A 25,188-nucleotide genomic window follows, 5' to 3' on the forward strand; every position below is an offset into this window, starting at 1 on the left:
AAATGTTTTAATAAAAAAAAAATTTATAAAATTTTTTTTCTTTTTATATAAAAAGATCATCACGACAAGGGTCTAGGGCACCTTCCCCTACCCGACGAAGCGACCCGGGACCCGGCCAACAAGAGGATCCTGTCTACGTCTCCGACCCCCCTCCCCGACCGGTCCATACGAAACCCAGCCACCGGGAAGAACCGGCCTACGTAGCCGAGAGACTGACTAGAAGACTCCAGGACCTAGCAGAGGAAGAGGAAGAGGAGGAATGTCAAGCCGACCAGCAGCAACGTACTCTGGACCAGGAGGCCCAGTACAGCCCCGACCAGCAGCAACGTACTCTGGACCAGGAGGCCCAGTACAGCCCCGACGTCAGCCCCGAGTCACTGCACTACAAACCCCCGACCCAACTCACGGGTGAGTTTGACGTACAGTCAGCACCGAGGAACAGCACCTGGGTACCCGGTAGGGGTGGACGGTATGGTCTAAAATTTATATCACGGTATAATTTGAAGCATAGACGGTAACGGTATATATCACGGTATCATCGTTTTTTATTTTTTATTTTATATAATTTTTTATTTTTTTTATAAAATATATATATTATATAATTAGACTTGTACTTGTATTATCTGCGAGACATCGCCACCACACAACAAGCTCCACTGTCTGTGTGTACTCTAGTAGCCTCCAGCTACGGCCAGGATTCTCCGGAGCTGCACCTGGACCTATACTCGAGTAGCCTCGAGCAGAGCTACGGCCAGGATTCTCCGGCGCTGCACCTGGACCCTATTGTATTGGTACTATAACGTTAGCAAGCCCTCAGCTCGAATACGCATCGAATCAGTGTTATAAGACATTGATATCAGGAGCTATCTGTAGCTACTGCTAGCCGGATATATAACGTTAATACAACGCCTCAGTGAATTATTTAGTTCAATGGGACATTTCGTTTTGAACGGTGAACTAACTTGCGTTAACGTGAGCTAACGGCTAACGGAGCTATCATACACGTCTACTCTCTACTAGACTTGATGGAGCGTTTGTTGATGTCAGGAGCTATCGGTAGCTGGCCGACTAGATACCGTTCGGTTAGACAATGCCTCATCATGTATTAAACTAAAAGTGAATAGTTGACTGGGTCATTTTGTAACGGTAGCTAAGCTAACGTTAGCTCAGGGAGACGTCCCGTCCCACTAGACTACTAGTAGACCCGTGTTTACATGCGTGCAGGAGGGGCTGGCACGCCCACTGCGCGAAGCCTCCTAAATAACTTTTTCCAGTTCGCACATATCTATTATCTATGACTAATTCTATCTATTTTTAGGGGCAAATGCGAGTGAAATAGCCGCGCTGTGGTTACATGACGTCATTGCTATTTTAGAGCTGCACTACCGGTTATACGGTATAGTCAAAATCCATACCGTAGAGCAAATTCATACCGTTTATACCGTATACCGTTTATACCGTCCAACCCTAGTACCCGGCCCCTGGTACCCACCAAGTACCAACCCACGACAACACGTACGGGGAGACTCGCCCAGGAGGTCTCTTCCCCTACGCTCACCAATGTGCCAGCCATCCATGGCATCGTACCTTGGCACACCGACGTTCCCAGACTTTACGCGCGAGGACAGAGCACAGTACACGGAATTACGGATGTGCTTGGAGACTATGATGTCCGACGTCCCCGATGAGTCGTACAAATATGCCATCCTCCTCAAGCACCTCAAGGTGCCCAGAGCGCATAATATAGCGCTGGCATATTCCAACTCAAGTACCCCATACTCCGCGGCTCTAGTGGCCCTCGACCAGCGTTATGGACGCATATGGGACTACGTGATACAAGAAATAAGAGATATCGACCGCCTCCCCCCAGCCAAAGACAATAGAGCATTGGATGACCTCTCTATCAAGGTACAATCCCTAGTAGGGATGCTGGGGTCCCAAAGGGAGAAAGGAAGACATGAACTCTTTGCGCCGCCCCTGTGCCTCAAATAGATTGCTATCAGCTCTATCTTTAATCTTTCAAAATGTTCAGTTGCTATCGCTATTAGCTCTATCTTTAATTTTTCAAAATGTACAGTTGCTATTGCATGCACTCATCTGTGTTCCACTACACACATGAGTGCATGCTTACCAACTGTCCGTCTGCAACACTACTATCACCAACATCTAAGAAGGGAGATTCCCCCTTGAATGGCCCTTCTAAGGTTTCTCTCCTCCACACTGCCTGTGGAGCTTTTTTTCCCTATTGTTAGGTTTTAGTGAGTTTTTCCTTACCTTCGCGTGGGGTATGTCTGGGAGTGCTTGCATTCTTTCATTTATTTGCATCCATCTAAAAATGTTTGCACCTTATGGTGTTCTTGTTCTGTTCTTGACTTAGTTATGTTTTCTTCTTGACTTGTTTAAAGAAGATCTGTACGGCCCATGGGGACATTAACGTGTGTTGTCGGGCCCTATAAATAAATTTGATTTGATTTGATTTGAACTATATGCAAACTCGAATGTGGAGCGAATACTGGAGAAGCTCCCTCCAGTCCGCCAAGAGCGTTTTCGGCGGCAGAGAGACCACCGCGACCCCAACGGCCCAGAGGCATCCCTCCTAGACCTAGCTGATTTCCTCGCCAGGGAGGTCAGCAGCCTACGACTGGACACGTTCGTGTGGAGTGGACCAAGCCCAAGAGATGGACCTCGGGGATCTAATGATAACCGCCGGTCAGTGACTGTTATGCACCAGGCCGAGTCAGTGCCACAGCACGAGAACCACAGCAACCCCCCGACCAAGGGGGAGTGGAAGATTGAATGCCAGTACTGTGAACAGGAACATCGGCTGTATCAATGTGACACTTTCAAGAAGCTGACCACGGACGAGGTGAGTCAGTGGATCAAAGCCAACCGCCGCTGCTTCCGCTGCGCGCGCAGCCATATGGCAGCTGAGTGCCGTTTAAAGAAGAAATGCAGCAAGTGTGACGGCGCCCACTTGGAGGTCCTGCACGACATCAACAAGCGTCCGCCAGGAAACCAAAGTGGGCCCGTCACGGTGATGTATCAGGCCGAGGTGGTGGCACCACTACCGAAGATCCATAGGACCGTCCCCTGGTGTCCTGACTGCTACAGCAGACACTGGGAGTCACGGTGCTACTCGGACGACCGCGAGTCGGCACCACTACAGAAGAGCCAAGGCAACCGACCAACAGGAGTGCTCCACATAGACCCCAAGCATAGCGGGACCCCCCGAGTGCTCATCAAAGTGGTCAGAGTGCTCCTGAGCTACGAGGACAAGGTCCTGGACACTTACGCCGTCCTAGACGATGGGTCTGAAAAGACTCTCCTCCTCGCATCCGCAGCAGCCCGGCTGGGTCTGCGGGGTGCCAAAGGAACAATGACAATCCGTACCATTAGAAGAGACCAGAAGACCATAAAGGGTGAAAATGTCTCCTTCAAGATAGCAGCGGTGGACCAGCCCGAGAAGCAGTATAGCATCACCAACGTCTTCACCAGCCACGACATAGGCCTGTCACAGTACACCTACCCCATCCCACAGCTGATGGCGAAGTACGAGCACCTACGCAGACTACCTATACCGCTTATCGACGGCGCCACACCGACCCTGCTTATAGGCTCCGACCACGCGGACCTCATTCTCCCAATTGAGGCGGCCCACATCGGACCCAAAGGATGCCCAGTCGCGGTTCAGACCCGACTGGGGTGGACGCTCCAGGGCCCCCTCTACGGACTTGACAGTCAACCCACGTCTACACGCTGCCTGCACACAAAGGTGAGCGACACCGGTCACTCTCTCGTACAGCCCGTTGAGAGGCTATTGACATTAGACGAGAGGCCTGTGAGAGAACCGTGGGCCCAAGAAGAGGGAGTTCCGAACTCCACCCCCCTCAGCTGCGCTCCAAGCGACGTAGCTGACCTCGAACCCAGCACCCCAACCGACTTCTTGATGGGGCGGCCGGAACCGGCCCCTCCTCAGATGGGGTACAGACCAAACAAGAGGAACAGACGGAGGATGTGGAGACACAGCCAAGCACAGCCCAGTATACCCAGGAGGGCCGACCTGCCTCACCGCCACACCCGACCCGTGGCGAGGCTGATAGAGTTGCCAAGGCTCCCTGACTCCCTTGATGACGATCATGACCCACTGATTTTGTAGATTGCCCTACTCCCCACAACAGACATTGAGTAGTTGACAAGACGATTAATCGGTCTTTGCTTTATCTAATTAGGTGCGGACTAATTAGGAGGCGGCTGTTACAAAGGGTCAGATTAAACCGAATATATATATTTACTGCTTGAGATCCCTTGTATAATATTTGTATATCGTTTGATATCCCTTGTATATTCTTTGTATATATACACGGAATATCCCTTTACCTGGGTACAAACCAGACAATAATATTCGCTCTCCTATTGGACAGCGACCCCTAGGCGCCAACGACCATACCCCCAATGGCAAGTTCAAAGGCAACGCCAAGGCATGTCTCAACATGTCCAGGTTTGCGCAGTAATACGAGACATAGATAATTCACCTATGTATAAATACGGCGCAGGTGGAAACAGCAGCAGTTCGTTCATTACTAGTAAAGCCTTCACCACGAGTCAACGACCAAGTGAAGTGAGCAACCTTGCGTCTAAATAGAGCACTTAGAACATGTGCGAATAGGATAGTAAAGTGTCATAGTTTGGTGAAGTAACGTCAAGTTCAACCTAGTTTAATGTGACGGATAGTGCACAGGAGAATCTACACCGGCGAATGCAGAACCATTTTCTGGTTGGATTATATTGCTTTGGTACCGTGACTGCTGGAGCAGAGAACCGTCTACCCCACTATCGTGTGGGATCTACCCCTGTGAGGAGCATCCCTCGAGCCCGCCTCTAGGACCAGAGGCTGGCTAGCTTTCATCCATGCTGTCGGGCATACTGGATTATAGCTGTTGCTTTGTCTGCGGACCAAGGGAGTACTGCACCGACTCTCGTAGCTGGAGCTTCTTTATTCCGCGTTGACCCAGACTTTGCACCCGAACATTCCTCTACCCCTGCCGGCTTACAACCGGAGGGAACCCCCCAGTGTCTCCAGCTGACTACTAGTGTGCCTTACGTAATTGCTATGCTACAGGTGGCGTCAGTTATACCCATCTTACTATTCTCATGGACTTACGCTCTTGACCTACTTTAAGTGTTCTTCGCCTTACAAGCGCAAGTATAATTCTCAATCTGTAACCTACCGTTGCTTGCTCTAATAATAATAATAAATCCCTCTAACTAGAACTTTATGTGTCATTGCCATATTCTTGTGTGGGTGTTCACCAGATATATTCATGTACTGTATGGCCAGTAATTAAAGTACATAACTAAGTAGTGGTTTAATAATACCACTCTCAATACAGTCAGGGAATTGTACCCCTCAGTTACAGTCGTCATGAACAAACGACATATAGCGTCGTTGGCATTGAAAGTGTTAAGGTTGCTTTCACACCTGTAGTTCAGCAGATTCAGGGGTGAAGTTCGGTTAGCCTTCACACTGCACTTTGTCAAGTACACTAAACTTTGTAAACAAAGCCATGTGATCACGCAGGTCAGCCGTTTATTGTACATAAACTTGCAGGAATATTTATTTAATTTTGGTGTCCTCATACATTTTTCGTCAGAGGCTGACTGCGCACAGGCACTGAGGAGATGTACGTTTACTCTGGGTTGCCAGGATGTGCAGAAATAATTCAACATAGTGCATGTAGGATGTTTTCTCAATCTAATCTGGCAACACATCACCCATACAAAGCCTGACTTCATTCATGTCACTATACAACTTAATTAAAAATGTAATTAAAACCTTTTTGATGCGCCAGATAGTTGGTATTTGGATGGTCTCTCGAATCCAGCTGCATTACAAGAGATGCATGGAAGAGATTATATATGTGGGAAAAAAACATGCGATATCCACCTTGGCTTCCACAGATGTTATGAAATACTATACGACCAGCTGCGAAGATAACATTATAGGTATATTTTTAAATATAGGTATTTTTCTGCCTTTGTTTTTCCGGTTTGCTTTCACACCTCAAACGAACCGCTCCAGGGTTCACTTGGAAGCGAACCGAGACCCGCGTTTTCAGGCAGACCAGAGTTGGAATGAGGTTTCTCACAAACCCAAACCAACCGGACTATCCGAGGAAACTAACCAGGGTGTGAAAGCCACCTAAAGAGGTTGACAAATTGCTTGATGGCTCCTGATACAATACCACCAAAGGCAGGACATGTGCTGCAGAGTGTGTGTGTGTGTGTGTGTGTGCCACCAACAGTGAGAGCAGAAAGGTAGCTGGAGGCAGGAAGCAACCTACAGTTAGTGCCACTAACACCGCCAAAGAGCCCTTTGTATTGTCTCATTTTACTTTGGCAATAGCACTCTAAACAGCGCTGTATTTCATGTTCAGAAATGACAATGGCCTGTTTCCTGTGGCCCAGTTGTCAAGAACAGTAAATTTATTTACGAGTCACCTTTTATATAACTTTTTGTGTGGATAAAAACCGGCCCCAGCTTTTGGAAAGTGAAGGTGGTCGGGGGGGGGGGCTTAGTAAGATGTTGCCACTTTATCTACAAACATCTCTGAAATAACGTTTATTCACCCAGAAAATGGGTTTTGGGTCGGGAAGAAGAGGGCTTGTGTCATGAAGCTCAGAGAACCGAGCCGAGCGCGTATCAACATGCCAAGAGGTCAAAAACACAGACAAAGGAAATAAACAGGATGTGAAGCTATAGAAAACACTGAGGGGAAGGTATTCCCCTGGCTATTGCTTCCTGATATAGCACCATCAGGTTTACACATTATCCTGGGCCATAGGTAGCCGACACTTTCTTCATAATGCGCAGGCAGACTGCATGGGACGGCTGCATGGAACAGCTGCTGAAACAACTGCATGGAATGACTAAATGGAAACAGCTGCATGGAACAGCTGCATGAAACAGCTGCTGAAACAACTGCATGGAATGACTAAATGGAAACAGCTGCATGAAACAGCTGCTGAAACAGCTGCAGCAGCTGCATGGAACAGCTGCTGAAACAGCTGCATGGAACGGCTGCATGGAACAGCTGCATGGAACAGCTGCATGGAACGGCTGCATGAAACAGCTGCTGAAACAGCTGCTGAAACGGCTTCTGAAACAGCTGCACGGCATGGAACCGCTGATGGAACAGCTGCATGGAACAGCTCTGAAATGGTAGTGGTCTTGTAGCCATTATCACACCTTAGGGAGCTACAGGCTATAGCATGCACAGTGCTTAAATATTGATTGGGGTCAGGGGAGGAAATTAGGCCACTTTACTCGCCAAATGAGAGTATTTTTTACGTTTGGCGAGTGATTCATGAAGACCACTCGCCAGTCTGGCGAGTATACAAAAAAATAAAACATTCTGCAATCACTGCACTGGCAAACGGTGTGCGTCTTCTGAGTGTTCGCTTTAGTTGACAGTGCCACGAGAGCACTGCACAAGACCACCCGCGGACATATGTTTAATAAACGTTTGCGCAGTACTGGCCAACCCGCGGTACTACTAGGCTAGCCATCAGGAGCACTCGCAAACAGATAACGTTAAACACAGCAGAATATGGAAAACAGACAGACTGACCAACGGGGAACTGCATCCAACCCTAGTACAACCATCGAGTATAAGTTACTAAGGACACATTTAAATCACAGAGGTGTAATGTTGTCTACTGGAACTGTATACAGTGGTTAGCTTCTAGTTAGCGTTTTAGCTAACGTTAGCCCTGTGTGCTCAAAGCAGCCAGCTAGGTGTATATCTGTTATGACTATAATGTTTCCAAAAAAGCACCGGACTACGACGTAAGGTTAAACATTTTATTTCATGCTCAAAAGCCCCTGGCTTGCACATCGCAGTCACGAAAGGGGCTAGCTCAACCAGTGCACTGTGCACAACGTCAACAGCACACCAACCCAACTGACGTTACCACAACACTTGACGGTACTTCACAGCACTGTCGTAAGACCACCGTGCTGTCTTAAAGGCACAGTGTGCCTACCCAGATGCATACACAACATTGACGCGGCTTGACATACAAAGAAGTAATTATCACAATTAGCCATTTTTTTTGTCTGGTAAAAAATCTGTTTGGCTGGTAAAAAAAATCAGATACTCGCCAGTTGGCTGGTAAGCCAAAAAGTTAGTTTCCTCCCCTGATTGGGGTGAATATCAATAGCGTTCTAAATTAAAAGGTCCTATAGATTGATACGTATGACAGTATTGTGATTAGGGATGGCCGTGAGTAATCGATTAACTGACCTCGAATAGTTTTTGAGGGAGCTTGATTTATTTTATTTATACTTTCTTTTTAATTTCGTTAACACCAAATACGTCCATACATCCACCTGGAGCCAGCCTTGCAGGTCTCTCCGCATGGAACGGACATGCCATTCCATGCGGAGAGACCTGCTGCAGACAGAGTGGAGGTAATGTAATTATTACAAATGGTAACTGACAATTGACTGACAATATGCATAGAATTGGTAGTGTCTTGTCTGTGTGTTATTGCTGCTGCCATGCCTTTTAAGATAAACACCTACTCTGGCACTACTTGAGTAGTGCGAGTACTCAATCTGGGAAAACATTACTCATGCCCATCCCTAATAATTGGAATGACCTTCTCCTTGAAGTAGTCAGATTATTAATCACAGTAATTGGAACCATCTGTAGACCAGAATCAGTGTAGACAATATACTTATGATTGAAGCCACAATGTATTTTTTTATGTACCTTTTTAAGCAGGTGCTGTAAGTGCCAGCAGTTGTTCATTGCTCGGGTTGTAAATTTTTTATATTTGCTTGGCACGCATGGAGGCACGGAGAAATTGTGGACTCTATTCAGCAAGACTCATATTTCATGCATGCAAAATCATATGTTAAAGGTTCAACCTGTTATCCAAATGTAAACAAAAAGGTTAGCACCGTAACCACCAAAATAAATGTATTTATTTATTGAGACGACATGTTTTCATCCTAATTGACTGAGTTCTTGAGACAAAGACTAAACCAAACAAAATGTAGACCTGCGAGTTATTAACGTGTATTTGCAGTAATTTGTGATTGTTTAAAGTATCTTTATGTTGGTAATGAGTAAAGCAGAGCTACATGTATATTCTGATTTGAAATGGGGTAATAAAGTTCCACAATAACTTATTTTCCATCTACAAATCAAACTCTTCAACCAATGGATATATCTCACATTTATATGGCCATTGGTAAAATAAAATCCAGATTGGGGCTTTAAAACTAGGGCCGTCACGATTCGTCGCCCTAGTCGATTACATTTAGTCAATTTGCATATTCATGATCGACGCATCATATTGTTATGTTAATTGTATGTGCCTTTTGCGGTGGAAATAGCAGACGTTCAAAGTCATAACATGCGCAACGTGTAATCTAACAAATGTGCAGTGAGTCACGTTCAAAATATAATTAACTTCTCTTAAAAAACTATTTGTGATTCTACCTAGAGCCAGGACTCGACAGTCACATTTGATAACTTCCGTGTTACACTCCAGATGAAAGGGAGGGGCTGATCCTGATACCCACAATCTATGGCAGCTCTTCAGCCCTGCGTCCTACAGCCTGTAATAACTCCTCTTGTGAGTCGCGCTATTTCTATGTAAACTCCGCAAGCAACGGGTCTCTTCGGTTCAAATAACAAACTCAGCAAGACCGGCGGCTTCTCAGTTACAGTTGGTGACAATATTGTCACACGGAAAGATGAAATTACCTACCTGGGTTCCATCCTAGAGAGGCTAATCTTTCCTGTGTCAAAATGGCATCCAATGTAATAAAAAAAAGTCAACCAACAAACTCGATTCTTGTACCGGATCTCCTCTCTGGTAAACAAGAATACCCTGAAGACTCTGGCAGGAGCACTCATTCAAGGGTACTACGACTATGCTTGCACCTCATGGTACCAAAGCACCTCAAAGGCGCTAAAAACAAAATTACAAACATCTCAAAACTAACTGGTCAGACTACTGCTTGACCTTACTCCTAGAACCCACCTCACCCCTGCCCACTTTGACAACCTAGGATTAGGGATGGGAATCGAAAACCGGTTCCCGTTGGGAACCGGTTCCTAATTGGCCGATGCCTGGAACCGTGTGGCTCCCGTGACTTTCGATTCCCTTATCGCTGCCTACAGTTGCGCAATAATGTTAGCCGTTAGCATGTAGCCATGGCAGACTCTATTTGATTCCTTAATGGCTCGAAATTGCCTGGGTTTTGGTAATATGCTCCCGAAATGCTCCTGCTGTTTGGCTACTTCTATGTGCAGTGAAAACTACTTGAATGCTTTAGAACCTAGTCATTGATTTAGATCAGGCTGAGCTAAAATGAGCCGCGGAGCTAACGTGAGCTAACGCTATTTAATCAAGCTCACAAAGAGAGATAAACAGCTGACAGCGGATAGTACAGGTACAAATACAATAAAACAGCAGGTGGGGGCTGTTGTGTAAACCTTGTACTCTTTAGTTCACATATAATGAGAGACGGAATGTTTGTTTACAAGACTGTAAGCCAGGAAGTACAGTGGTGCAACATACAAATGTGTCCGTGTAGCAACACAAGCCAATACCTTATAGGACAGGGGCCCGGGGAGCTCTCTCTCTCTGTGTGTGTGTGTGTGTGTGTGTGTGTGTGTGAGTGTGAGAGAGAGAGTGTGTGAGTGAGAGACAGAAGTCAGAGGAATAACAACCTGTTATTCAATAGATTAAATTAGTTTAAGAATAAAAAAATAAATACATTTTAAGAGAATCTCAAATACATTATTTTATTTAAGTGTAGGCTATAGTTAATGTTTTATTTTTTACAGTTTTTGTATTTTTCTGACATGGGGGCTCAACAATAAATGACAATCAGAAATGTCAAGTTGCATGTTATTCTAACCAGCTTAGACCCCTACGCTCTGCATCTTCTGGCCGCCTCAGACCTACTCCTATCCGAGCTCCGGGAGGGTCATCAAAGAGAAGTCGCCTATTCTCAGTCCTTGCCCCACAATGGTGGAATGAACTACCCACCCCAGTTAGGACAGCCGAAACCCATCCAATCTTTCGCCGTCGACTAAAGACGCACTTCTTCAACCATTATCTGAATAAAAAAAAATATATCTAACCCTAACTAACCGTACTGTCATGCACTTGTCCTAATAAACTAACCTACACTTTAGCACTCAACACTTTGATGAACATTGTTGCTCAGCTGATAGAGTTGTGCCCTTCCTGATGGCTTGTCGTACAGAACTTGTAAGTCGCTTTGGATAAAAGCGTCAGCTAAATGACTAAATGTAGTTCTGTTGCATTTTCAATTTATTTATTTAAATTATAAATTGATCAGGTATCGATAAGGGAATCGATAAAGAATCGAATCGATAAGCAGAATCGATAATGGAATCGTATCGATAAAATCCTATCAATTCCCATCCCTACCTAGGATGGCTTAGAGTAGACGACAGAGTACAGCAACTTGCAATGGGCCTGGTCTACAAGATACACTACACAACCAAGGTACCCATGTACATGTCAAAATACTTCCCAAAGGTCAGTGAATACCACGACCACAACACCAGAGGGAGCTCCACAAATCATGTTAAACCCAGATTCGGCTCAAACAAGGGACTAAACTCGTTTCGCAATTATGCCACATCAATGTGGAACGCCCTACCCAAAGCTGTAAAGGAATGTGAATCACTACCCACTTTCAAAACCACTCTCAAAGAACACCTACGGGAGGACTGCAATTAGAAACTGGCCCCTGTAAATGTCCTAACCCAACCCCCTCCAATGTACAGTAAATTACCAAGTATGGTTGTCAATGTACAGTTTTGCTTGTACAGATGTACAGTGTCCCCCACCCACCCCTCCTACCCCAACCCCCCACCCCACCCACCCAACCACCTCCAATGTACAGTCCCACCCGCCCACCCACCCAACCCCACCCCACCTACCCAACCTCCTCCAATGTACAGTTTCTACGTCAAATGTATATACTCTTTTCTGGACTATTTTTGTATCACAAACAGTACTGTATTTGCAAATCTGGTATGTCATAAATGTATAGATGTAGCAGTACCGTCTCTGTATGTCGTGTGTGTCATATATGTTATGATGAATTGAAAATGGGGGACCCTGATGTAAACAAGACGAAAGTCTCTCTCTGGTCTGCATCCCATTAACAATTGTATGTATTGAGCTGTACTGTACCCATTCTGCAATCTGTTAAGTTTTCAATCAATCAATCAGTCCAATAAATGCTAACGCTAACTAGTGTTAGCTGCTAACTAAGCTAAGCTAGGTCACAGGCACACAGGAGAAATCAGTTCCATGGAGTTCTAATATTGAGGAAAGGGGGGGCCGGGGGGCTCTCTCTCCTTCTCTCCGTATGTTCAATGATGATGATCAATGAAGTAGCCAAAATATACACTATAAAAAGAACTTGATAGTTGATAATAAATATCTCACTTCATTAGCAAAAATATTGTAAAATCATTAAGTCTGCTATAAGCTATTCCCCCTCTCGTGCGTGTGTGTATACATTTACTATATGCTACTCTTTTTGACATGGATTAGGCTAATTAGCTTTAACAATGCTGATTCCTGAGCCTATTTTATTCATAAGGAAGATATTGATTTAAATATGTATAGCCTATAGGCCTGTCCCCGACTAAGGATTTGTATAGTCGACTTTGATGGCAGAAATTTGCCGATACCAGTCGACTACCCCCCATGCAAACAAATTAATTCTTTTTTATTTATTTTGGGGGGGGGGGGGGGGGGGGGGGGGTCATTCCATCTGGGCTGTGGAGGGTGCTTAACACTTTCCGTGCCAGTCCTATATACCCCGTTGAGTGCCAACACTCTATTCAATGACAGAGCTCTCACATTTGTGAACGCATAAACTATATCTTAAATTATGGCCTAATGTGTCTAATACGACTGTCGCTTATCAAGGACTTGTTTGCAGTCAACATTGTCTAAACGGATTTATTTATATATATATTTTTAAATCGGTTCATTTCCGTTTTATACCATTTTGAAAAACGCTCGTTTTTTTTAAACTTTCAGAAAAAATTTACGATTCTGCAGGAATCGCGCTTTACTGTAATACACAAAACACGGTCATTTTTCGGCCTATTTATGAATAGTTTTCAAATAAACGCTAGATTATCGGAGCAATGAGTTATTTGAAGTTTGGATTTTTTTTTTTTTACGACTGAGGTAGGTAAATTAAATTTCTTGAGACTAAAGTACCGAAAAAAGGTACCGTTGGGTACCGGTATCGATTCACAGGTACCGGTTCAAATGTGAAAGGTACCCATCCCTAATAGCTATACTCTGTCATTGTCGCAAAATAATTGACCTTCACTGCGTTTAGAACACCTCGGCGCAGTGCCTCTGTGTTCTAAACTCTGTGTCGGTTAATTATTTTGCGACAATGACCTCGTAGCTATACATTATCCCTTACATATAATTCACTCAACATCCAGTGGATCTCTGATCCTATACTAACAGCCACTTATGATGTACAGGTGATGTGAACAGTGTATCATTTTGGCTCCAATAGGACAATATGTGTACATACAGACATATAAACATGTACACACACGCTCACACCTACGCTGACGCACACGCTCGCACACCTAATGGATACACTATCTAGACATATCACACACACGTAGGCGCATATTACGCGCATGCACAGACACACATACACGTTTACACACTACACAAGACACATGGGCATAGACCCACACCTACACACTCACACCCAGCTGTGTCCGATACATCCACGCACACACACAGGTTCACGTGCATGCAACTGCACAAACACTGAAGGGCACACGCCCAGGCACACACCCATTTATAGACACATGGCACGTTCGCACACACGCATACCCACGCCTCTTCCAATTTGTTCTATATCACCCAACCAGGCACCCATTTCAGTGTTTAACGGGGCACGTTGGTTGCCCTTGTTTGGGAGCATGGTGTTCGGCCTTACTCCGGGGCCTGCTTAATGTGATGTTGTTAATGTTAATATATTACTGTTGTGCTTGCCGTTTATCGTTGCCACCTACAGTATATTACCTTACCTGGTTGGGTGTATTTCACTGGGCAGCTGAAGATTTCATATAGTACCAAGATCTGAGTAAAATGTTTACTTTTCTTTTCTTTCTCTTTATTATTTTCTTTTACCTAAGGGGCTCAACGAAGGCCTGATCGGCTGGCTCTATAGAGAACCTCCAACACAAGCACATTTATGTGTGGATTAGTTTCTGAAGGGTATTTTGGGCACCTTGTTTTTTATAGGTGTCGGGGGGGGGGGGGGGGGTTACCAGACTTGTACATTCAACATGCTTAATCAATCAGATGTCTGTTTTGCTTTTCACCTGCAGGTGTGCTGAGCAGGTATACTGTCAGAGGTTGTATCGAAAAATTCCACAATATTTGGAATCCTTTCCTAACTTTCTTTGAGGGTATGGAAGCGGATAATGTGACAGTGGCGATCTGACTGGCCTTCCTAGTCTCTCAGCTTGTTATTCTTTTATGTTCTTACCTTTCTTTTTCTCTATCTACAGAATACAAGAGATGCATATGTCACTGCTGTCTGGTGATTTAAAAGCTAAAAGGAAAAACATTGATTAATAAATGCTTTAATGTATTTTAGAATGATTGTCTGGTATAGGGGTGGGGGGGAGGGAGGGCCTTATTTTATTTTTATTTTCTTTTGGCCCATGTGGGACCGCCTGTAAAAACGAAATCTTAAAATAAAAAATTATTTGAAATCTTCAAATAAAAAAACATTGCCACGCTTATATCCATCCTTGTAGCCAGTCTGCCAGCTATATTTGTCTATGGAGATGAGATGTTCACCTACTTTGCAGGGCTATAACTTTTTAAATTGTATTGCTAAATTGACATTACTATGGCCCATTCAACATCGATTAGCCATCGTTCAGGGTGTAGGAACGTTTTACTTTTTCATTCACACATTCATACAAAAATACGGTCTAGAGTATAAATATGTTTTTATCGTTTTCTGCAGTATTTCATAGAACTTGAGTTAGCCATATGCATATATTAGATCATCAAATGCAGTTTGATAGCGATTGGCGCCAGATAAAAAATTTCAATTGTACAAGGTCCTAAACGTCATGACTCATCATCTGCTGGTGACCGGAGGGGGGGGGGGGGGGGGGGGGTCGTTTATAATGCAATGACCGACGTTAAATGAATCATGTAGTATGGGTAATATATTTATCATAGCAGTTTGTATGGATAATAATAATAAAAACACTGAAACTCACCGCAGCTTCCTCGTAGCGATGGGGGATGATACTGGAGCAAAAAGATCGCCATTATGGGATGTTGATCTATGCGCTCCATTTCCAGGTTGTATAATACTATATACGTCCAAATAATGTTGTTTATCGAGTTATGGCAACGGATCGATTATCCAGTGTGTCCAGATGGAGTCCCGCAAGCGATAGCGAGTGGCGCAGGGCTGTACGCTAAGCTTTTTCACTAGGGGCACACTTTCCCCTAAATGAGAAATTTAGGGGCAAAGAATATTTTTTAGGGGCAAATTTTTAAATAACTATTTTACCATTATAGTAGGGCTGGGCGATATGGCCTCTAAATGATATCGTGATATTTTTGCGCCATATCACGATACACGATATATATCGCAATATTTTGACATTTCCTCTAAAGCACTTAAAAATGCTTGATTTAACCCTTTGATGCATACAGTCACGCCAATATGATGATTATAATAAGTCCCTGCAACATATGTTTGCATTATTAAACCATGAAGATGCTTTAAAAAATAATTTAATGAAAATGTACTAACACACTAATAAAAAATGTATTTACATCTAAGACCATTTATATAAAAACTTTTAGGTGCCTTTTTTTTGCACAGTACTGTGTTTTCTATCCACTTTAGCCAAACACACATATATATATATATATATATATATATATATATATATACACACACACACACTACTGTGAGAAAATAATAATCACACAGACTTAATGATTTTAGAATATTTCAGATAATGAAATTAAATGTTTATATCATCAACTATCCAGTTAGTATTTATACTGTCTGTAACGTTTGGCTACTTTAAATCATTGAATGTAGAGAGAGCTGTACTGTATTATACCCATTCTGCAATCTGTTAATAAAGTTTTCAATCAATCAGAGCGAGAGAGAGAGAGAGAGAGAGAGGGGGCGAGAACGAATGAGAGAGCCAGCCCCCCCCCCCCCCCCCCGGGTTTTGTTCTAGGTTCGCGTTTTGATCGTCTAAGCTGCCGTATGTGATGACGTCACACTCGAATGTAAACAGGAAGCGTTTAACAGACGGAGATGGAAAGTGGATGATATACAGTAACAGAAACGAATAACCAATAAATATTATGTTTAAACTTCTGTTGTCAAGCGTTGTCAATATAACTAGGGATGCACGATATTGATTTTTTGACACCAATAACTTTATGCTCCTCAAGCCGATAACCGATATTTATTGTATTATAATTTTTTTTTAAATGTATATATATATATATATTTTTTTTTTAGTATTTATAAGCTCCGACGTCATCGGTACTCGAGAAATTATGGAGTTTTTTTTTTGAGGAATTTAAACGTCGCAAACTAATCTTGTTGGCTGTTTTCTATCTCTCCTCCCTCGGTCTCTCTCTGCCTGCGCGAGCCGGCTGTGCTCTTACACACACTCACTCACACACACAGCTCTGCTCTCGACAGCACCCGTGTGTGCGTGTGTGTGTGTGTGTAAGAGCACAGCCGGCTCGCGCAGGCAGAGAGAGACCGAGGGAGGAGAGATAGAAAACGGTCAACAAGATTAGTTTGCGACGTTTAAATTCCTCAAAAAAAGTCTGGGTCTATTTTACTAAAGTCCATGCTGACAACGCTCGTTACCACAAGTGCAACAAGACATTTGCCAGTAATGTATAAGCGCTGGTACTTGTCAATGTGGCTGGCGGGGAGCAGCTAACGTTATAGCTCCGAGTAGAATAATGGCCGACAATCCGGAGGTAAATAAACGAACGAGAGCTTCTGATTGGTGGTAAGAAGAAGAGGTGGGTGCAAGCGGAGGGACGTAATTGGCAGATCGACTGTCTGTCTCCGAATGTAACGTGACTACGTCACAGCCAAGAAAGGGAGCGCTGGATTTGTGTAAAACTCCCTGTTCCTAAACCACACGCTGTCAGTCATACCACAGTACTGGCAAAACGGGAGGAGGCTATAATAAAAACAAGCGCCCTTCATCCAAATCCACCCACAACGGATTTCTTTTAACCAAAAAATTTATTATATATTATCGGAGCTATTAATAACGTTATCGGGTTTATCGGGATGACGTCATAATTGCTGATAGATAATTATCGTGCATCCCTAAATATAACCCACCCCCCCCTTTCCTCCCGAATGGAACTAGTGTTGTGGAGTCCGCTTTGACTGGTGTCCAGGGTTAGCAGCAGCTAACGCTAGTTAGCTTAGCATAATCCTAATGGATACCGTGGATAGCAGCTAACGTTAGCCCATTGCTCGTGTCAATCAAATTGCATGTTATTAAAGGTCCGCGCTGGTCTGTCTAATGAAATTACAACCGCAACATTATGCCCTGGTTGTAGGCTAATGTTTTATCCAATTTGTATGGATTAATTTAGGAGTGAAATGCGAATGAAGGGTTGCAATCACTACTCGCAAGCTTGCCCCCAGATGATATTTTCCACTCGCACCGGCCAGATTAGGGGGCAATTTGCGACGAGATGCTCGCAGTGTACAGCCCTGTGGCGGACGGAATAGGGGGGGGGGACACCAAGCACTTTCGGCCCCACTTCCGGTTTGGCAACTCGCCGATCGGCCACCAGGTGGCGGTATTGAAGTGCTGGAGAGTTGAGCGGAGTCCTACAGCACCAGTCAAGGATCCGTGGGTGAAATATGAATACCATGACAGAAATTTGAAATATTGATCTCAAAGACGCTGTAAAACGTCATTGGCAGATTACGCATGGCGAGGAATGACGTCTTAACCTTAACACGTCATTGGCGATTAAAGGGTTAAAAAAAATTATGTCTCGCCGGCTGGCACTCAATGGTTGGCATGAACTAACGAGAAATCTCGTCGCTGGCACTCAGTGTTAATGTCTGAAGAAGTCGCACTTCCTTTCTGACTCTGCATGTGGCTGTGCGTCATTGAAAGTCATCCGGGCTGAGTTTTCTTGTAACGTGGATCAAGATATTCACTCGATCGCATTGAAACGCTTTCCGGACGCCGGATTCATTATGCTGTGGGGGGTTATGGCGTCGGCCAAATTGCCATGGACATACGATCTAGCAGATGGCAATCAAATAATTGGAATATTCTTTTTGGATCATCATCGGCCAAAGGTAAGAGCAATTTAACGTCAATTTCAGCTTGGTTGTCCATTGTTTTCATAGCCGTCGCCCTGATCAACGTATGCTGTTGTACTAATGAATGCCATGCCGTTATTGACAATCAATCAATCAGACAATTAATCAGAAACTACCCCCCCCCCTTTCATGCATGCATGATGGAACATAATATACCGATCATATGCATTTAATTGTAGCGTGTATAGGGACGAAATGCCAATGGATTAAGTATAATATGCGTCGCAGGCTATTACTAGCCTTCCAGGAATTACCCCAGACCACTCTAAAACCATACTTATATTCACCACAGTATAAAACGAGAATGTACGAATAGAAAAAATATTCCTTTTTCACATCTTGAACGATAGATACTCGATGTCAAATGGGCCATAGTATTGCATATATAGCTGTAATGTTATGTCTAGTAACATCAGGGACTAGATTACACTGTGCAGGATACCTGTGTAATACGAGTCAGCCTACAACAGGACGGAGCATGCGCAGGAGCATCCCGAGAGTAGCCGGCCAAGCATGCAGTCGTGTTCCGAGTCAACCCATACCTGATGTTGAATAAAGAGTGTTTACTAAACCAACGAGTGATTATTCAACATTACAATAGCTATAATATTTAAATAGTTCTAGCCCTGCAAACAAGGTGAGCGACTCCCACCGTTTACAGCTATGGCGGTAGCTACTACAGGATGAGGCTAATGCATGGCGTCCAATGAGTTAATAAATTGTTGTTAGTGACAGCCCTATTTAAAACAAAAGGATAGACAAGTCTTTCTAAAAGTACTTTAGTTGACAAGAGAAATGCCATCATTGTTTCTTTACCTAGTTATCCTGTCAGCATACAACAGCTCAGCTCCAACGTTTCAAATAAAGATATTTTAATAAAATATCATGATATTTTTCGTAGTTTTGATGGTAGAAGAGTATTTGACGGTGTATGGTGTTAAGCACAAATTACATGACATCATGTTAAAATATACAGTGGCTTTTGTTATCCGACAGTCATCAGTTATCATCATCATCACTACCATCACCATCACCACTTACCACAATCATCATCACCACCATCATCATAATCATCACTACCACCAAAATCATCATCATCATCAAAATCATCATCACCACCACCATCAAATATGACCACTATTACCATCATCACCTCCATCATCAAAATCAGTCATCATCATCATCATTACCACCATCATCAGTGTGCAAAGACTAGCCTGTTATCATCCAATTTACAAATTAGCCTATCAGAATAGAAGTAAAGCACTTAACTTGGCAGCAGCCTCACTGGATACTAGCCTGAGTGAACTTTAAAAAGGGAAGGATTATAGTGTGAGAATCATACAGAAGCTATAGCTTGGCATCAGATCATCCTTGACATGAAGGGCTCTGCAAAAATACTTGACTTATGATCAGTGTTTCAGCAGCGCCTGGAGGGACTGAGGAGGGGGCCGATAGCTGTGAAAGATTATTCACAAGGCTTTGCTCAAAGGGCACTGCTTCTGAAATTCAGTTTCTTCCTCCCCGGAGGAGTTCCATTTTCATTCATCCACGTTCACTACCAGCCTATGTGGCCAAAATACAGACAAAGGTAATTCTAAGTGATATACATGTGTACAGAAGTTTAGGAACAGCTGTGTTTTCCATTACCGTCTGTAGTGTGGTAGTGAAGGTTAACCCTTTGTAGTGTGGTAGTGAAAGGGTTAAATTAAAATAAAAGTTAGGGAAACTGAACTCCATTTGACAATCACATTAATGCCAATAATCACCCATATAAAAAAAGATTATATTAAATTCCCCCAGTATCTTTGTGAAGATCCTGTATTCATGTACCTTTTTACATTTAGCTGACGCTTTTATCCAAAGCGACTTACAAGTTCTGTACGACAGAGTTGTACTCTATCAGCTGAGTAACAATGTTCATCAAAGTGTTGAGTGCTACAGTGTAGGTTAGTTTATTAGGACAAGTGCATGACAGTAAGGTTAGATTATAAAAAAAAATAATAATAATAATTTCAGATAATGGTTAAAGAAGTGAGTCTTTAGTCGACGGCGAAAGATTGGACGGGTTTCGGCTGTCCTAACTGGGGTGGGTAGTTCATTCCACCATTGCGGGGCAAGGACTGAGAATAGGCGACTTCTCTTTAATGAATGACCCTCCCGGAGCTTGGATAGGAGTAGGGCTGAGGCGGCCAGAAGATGCAGAGCGTATAGGGTGTGTAGTTAGAGACCATTGACCGGAGGTAGGTGGGAGCGGTTCCCTTTGCCGCACGGTATGCCAGGTCGAGGGCCTTGAAGCGGATTCGTGCAGCAATGGGGAGCCAGTGCAGGTCCCTAAGAAGTGGGGTGACATGGGCCGACTTCGGTATGCTTGAGATCAGGCGGGCCGCTGCATTCTGAATGAGTTGAAGGGGCTTGGTGGCAGTGGCCGGGAGGCCAGCAAGCAGTGCGTTGCAGTAGTCGAGGCGGGAGATGACTGTTGATTGGACGAGGAGTTGGTGGCTTCTTTTGTCAGGACTTGCGTGAATCCAAATGCCAACCCTATCAAAAGTTGTATAGATGGGATATTGCATTGCCAGCCCAAGGGAAAAAGCTTGGACCCATGTTTAGTTCCTGTTGCTGTCAATAGCTGACAGAAAATCAAATATATCCCATTTGGAATGTTTATGTTGTGAAGTGGAGACTGTCTATATAAGCATAAAAGCACTAAAATGGTGGGCAGACAGTTTGGGTGGGTATACCCTCCACTGTCTATATAAGCATAAAAGCACTAAAATGGTGGGCAGACAGTTTGGGTGGGTTTACCCTCCATGCATTATTTCCTGTATCTATTAAATCATCTAAAGCCACTCCAGGGGAGGAGAGATGGGTTAAGGAAGGATTTTTAAGCCTTTAGACATCAACTAAAGGTGTCCTAATGTTTTGTACAATCAACAAATGTATTTCCACTATAAGAATATAATGGAAAATATAGATGAGATGCGACAAGTGCTTCCATAGCCTACTATGGGGAAATCAAAACGATTAGATATAAGGTTTCATTGGGGTGTAGGTAGAAGCTCAAGCTTTTTTTTACCCATGCATCTTAATGACATCACTGATTACTCGTGGTTCTCTTGTTACCAGCTGCTAGGCTATAGAGGCTGTATTCCCTTTGAAGGGATAATTATCCATTGAACTTATACAAAATAACTGCTTGAGGAAAAGCTAAAAACAAAACAACAAAACGTCAGATTGATTGATTACAAGTGATGCTCAACAATCGAATATTACCTAAATAATAAATAAATACTGTATTAAAATGAAATACTATTACTTGGCTTATTGTGGAGAGACTCATAAGAGAAGACAATAACCTATGCATAAATTCAACATTTTACTCAAAATATTTGTCTATAGCCTACTGTATGCCTGAATTTACTTAAATAAATAAATAGATAAATAGGCCAACTTGTATGTTATTTCCTCAGATAGGCCTACTACTCAAATAGTTTGAAAACGTAGTTAGCTGGGATATAGCCTAATCAATAGCCTAGGATATGAATAAACAAATATTTAAATAATTCAATGTTCAGATATTCAGGAACCTTTCAGAATTCGCATGGACCATGCTCACAAGAAAAGCCTCTGCAGACTAGTGTATTTTACTGTAAGTATTTGGCAACCATTGATGCCAGACATTTACAGTTTTCTTGCAGCTTTTTTTCTTACAGTGTAGGCAAAGCCTATAATCACGTCGCTGCTTTGTAACTGAACTCCTACAGTTTTGCTCGTGCAGGACACCGCCAGGTAAAGCTAAGCCCGAATTCAATCTCAAATTCTCAATGCACTCGCAGCCTACTCTATAAAATAATGTATAACTAGTCGTGCTTCTGGCGTCGATTCTGTCGTTGGGTATTCCGTTTAAAACTTGAAAAGTATCATTCAAAAGTTACGGATACTGACCGTAGGTAGAGAGTTGTACAACATCAGTAGAAAACCCAAGTTTGAAGAATCCATCCTTTTAGTTGTGAAGTGTAGGCTACTTTTCAGGAGTAGACACCTTCTAAAACTTGCAGTGTTCGCGATCTTGAAGTGTGCGAAGCTCTGAGGTGTGGAGGAGACTGCTGTTGGTCCTGACTGGCTGTGCGTGATGTGCGCTTCTCCAGCACACAAGCTCCACTCACTCCCCCCTCTCTCTATCTCTCTCCCTTCTCCCTCTCTCTCTCTATCTCTCTTGAGAGCATCAGTTTAACTGCAGCCTATCCGTCCCATTCTCTCGTTCTGAATCACGGAGGGCTCGTCCCAAGTGACAACACGTGCGCCAGCTAATGAGCGCCCGTCTGAACTGCGTCTTTAAGCAGCGCCCGGTGTTGGACTAATAGTAGTTTGACTGGACTCTGCATGAATTATTTTAGCAAAGTGTTGGCAGATATATCGGAGCACCAGCTAAAGGCGATTACAGTATGTGTTGAGAGCAGGGGTGCAGTGGTAATTTCAGAAGTGCCTGTACTCTGTTTATAATGACGTCACCTGCACGCACGCGCATGCATGTTCCCTCGCGTGCGCACAGAACAGATGATTATTATGCAGCAGCATAAATAGTAGGAAACATGTTTGTATAGGAAATTACTAGTTTTAGTTTAGTTTTTGTAAATATTGCCTTGAAATAGAGAAGCTGAAAAAGGTGGCAGGATGTAGCATTCAATATATAAAGAAATTATATTGTCAACTTGATGTGATGTTTCTTCTTGACTTGTTTGGAGAGGACGTGTACGGCCCATGGGGACATTGACGTGTGTTGTCGGGCCTTATAAATAAATTTGATTTGATTTTGATTAACAGATCTGTATGGTTGAAAAAAACAATGTTTTAAATGTAATTGTAGATACAATATTGTAGTTACAATTTCTTTAATTGAATTAACTTAAACTAGAAAAGTAAATACAAACTAAATTAACAATGTAACTTACAGTTTACAGAAGGACAGTTTCCTTCTGAAACATAACTTAAGAAATGTCTCACGAATGTCTACACGACCAAGTTACCCATGTACATGTCAAAATACTTCCCAAAGGTCAGTGAATACCACGATCACAACACCAGAGGGAGCTCCACAAATCATGTTAAACCCAGATTCGGCTCAAATAAGGGACTAAACACGTTTCGCAATTATGCCACATCAATGTGGAACGCCCTACCCAAAGCTGTAAAGGAATGTGAATCACTACCCACTTTCAAAAACACTCTCAAAAAACACCTACGGGAGACTGCAATTCGAAACTGGCCCCTGTAAATGTCCTAACACAACCCCCTCCAATGTACAGTAAATTACCAATTATGGTCTTGTCAATATTCCAATGTACAGTTTTGTTTGTACAGTTGTACAGTGTCCCCCACCCACCCCTCCTACCCAACCCCCCCCCCCCCCCCCACTCCTACCCACCCCCCCCCCCCCACCCACCCAACCACCTCCAATGTACAGTCCCCCCCCCCCCCACCTACCCAATCCAATGTACAGTTTCTACGTCAAATGTATATACTCTTTTTTTCTGGACTCTTTTTGTATCACAAACAGTACTGTATTTGCAAATCTGGTATGTCATAAATGTATAGATGTAGCAGTACTGTCTATCTGTATGTCATGTATGTCATATATGTTACGATGAATTGAAAATGGGGGACCCTGATGTAAACAAGATGAAAGTCTTTCTCTGGGCCCCGTTCCCCGTACCTGGATAACTGAGTTAGCCGGATAATTTCCAGTCTAGTCTGACTTAAGCCGGACCTTTCCATTCCCCGACGCTCGATTGTCCAAATCACCATGACAACAGATCAAAAAGTTTGAGCCTGGTCGAGAGCAGGGTTAACTTCAGTTAGCCGGATGAACCATGGCCACGCCCCCGCAAATAAATGACAGCTCGCTTCCTGAAATGATTCTCACAGTCTAGAGATCCCATTTATACCATTCTGAATTATGTTTCTGTGCTTCGTTTTCCTAGAGGGGGCTTTTGAAATGTATAATAATAGAACTAAATGCTGATAATAAATCATATTGAGCCTATAGATTTACTTTGTCCTAAATAAAATAATGCACGTCATATACGGCGCTCGGAGTCGCGATACACGCTGCATGTGGTTATTTTAATAACGGCGCATTGCAAATGTGAATCCCGCGGGGATATTTTTAATGAATGAAACCTATCGGCCGTTTGGCTCTGATTAGTTTCATATATTCTCCGCTGTAGATTTGCTTAACGGAGCACCCGGATTGTGTTTCATTCAAGCATAAAATTGAAGTGTCTATGCGTGGATTGTGGTTTTTGTGTGATATTGTAACTGGGATTAAAATGTCTTTGTATTTTATTTTTTTATTATTTTTTAAACAAACATATAAACAAACATGACAACACACGATAAGATATACAAGCATTAATTGTCAGGGCACATCCAATGAGATCACATTTTGGTTAGTTATCTTATATAAGATATACCCCTAATACCTGTTATCTAAAAAACCTACACACATATGCTCCAGCTCGAACCCCCCCCTCCCGGACCCCACCTTGAGAAGTACCTCCACTATCCCTCGCACCTAACCAGACACTACCATTATAAGCTATAGCTTTTATTCTCTCCACCACTTCTAACCACATTGACATTTTGGATTCATTGAGACCCAGAATTCTTGCTGTAGATATTTCATGGTAAATTAC

The 25,188-nt window shown here is 43.3% G+C and overlaps 1 protein-coding gene across 1 annotated transcript in view; it reads right to left on the minus strand.

Moving 5' to 3' along the window:
* Positions 1–22,492, minus strand: part of vipr1b (vasoactive intestinal peptide receptor 1b) — a gene marked incomplete at both ends in the record, with an annotated part of 453,408 nt that extends 430,916 nt beyond the window's left edge. Inside the window, one exon of the mRNA XM_084326164.1 lies at positions 22,439–22,492. Coding sequence (XP_084182290.1) covers positions 22,439–22,492 — 54 coding nt within the window. The remainder of the gene's footprint in view (positions 1–22,438) is intronic.
* Positions 22,493–25,188: the final 2,696 nt, after the last annotated feature.

The sequence above is a fragment of the Notolepis coatsorum genome, assembly GCF_963971535.1.
Source record: "Notolepis coatsorum genome assembly, chromosome: 12".
NCBI classification, from domain to species: Eukaryota; Metazoa; Chordata; class Actinopteri; order Aulopiformes; family Paralepididae; genus Notolepis; species Notolepis coatsorum.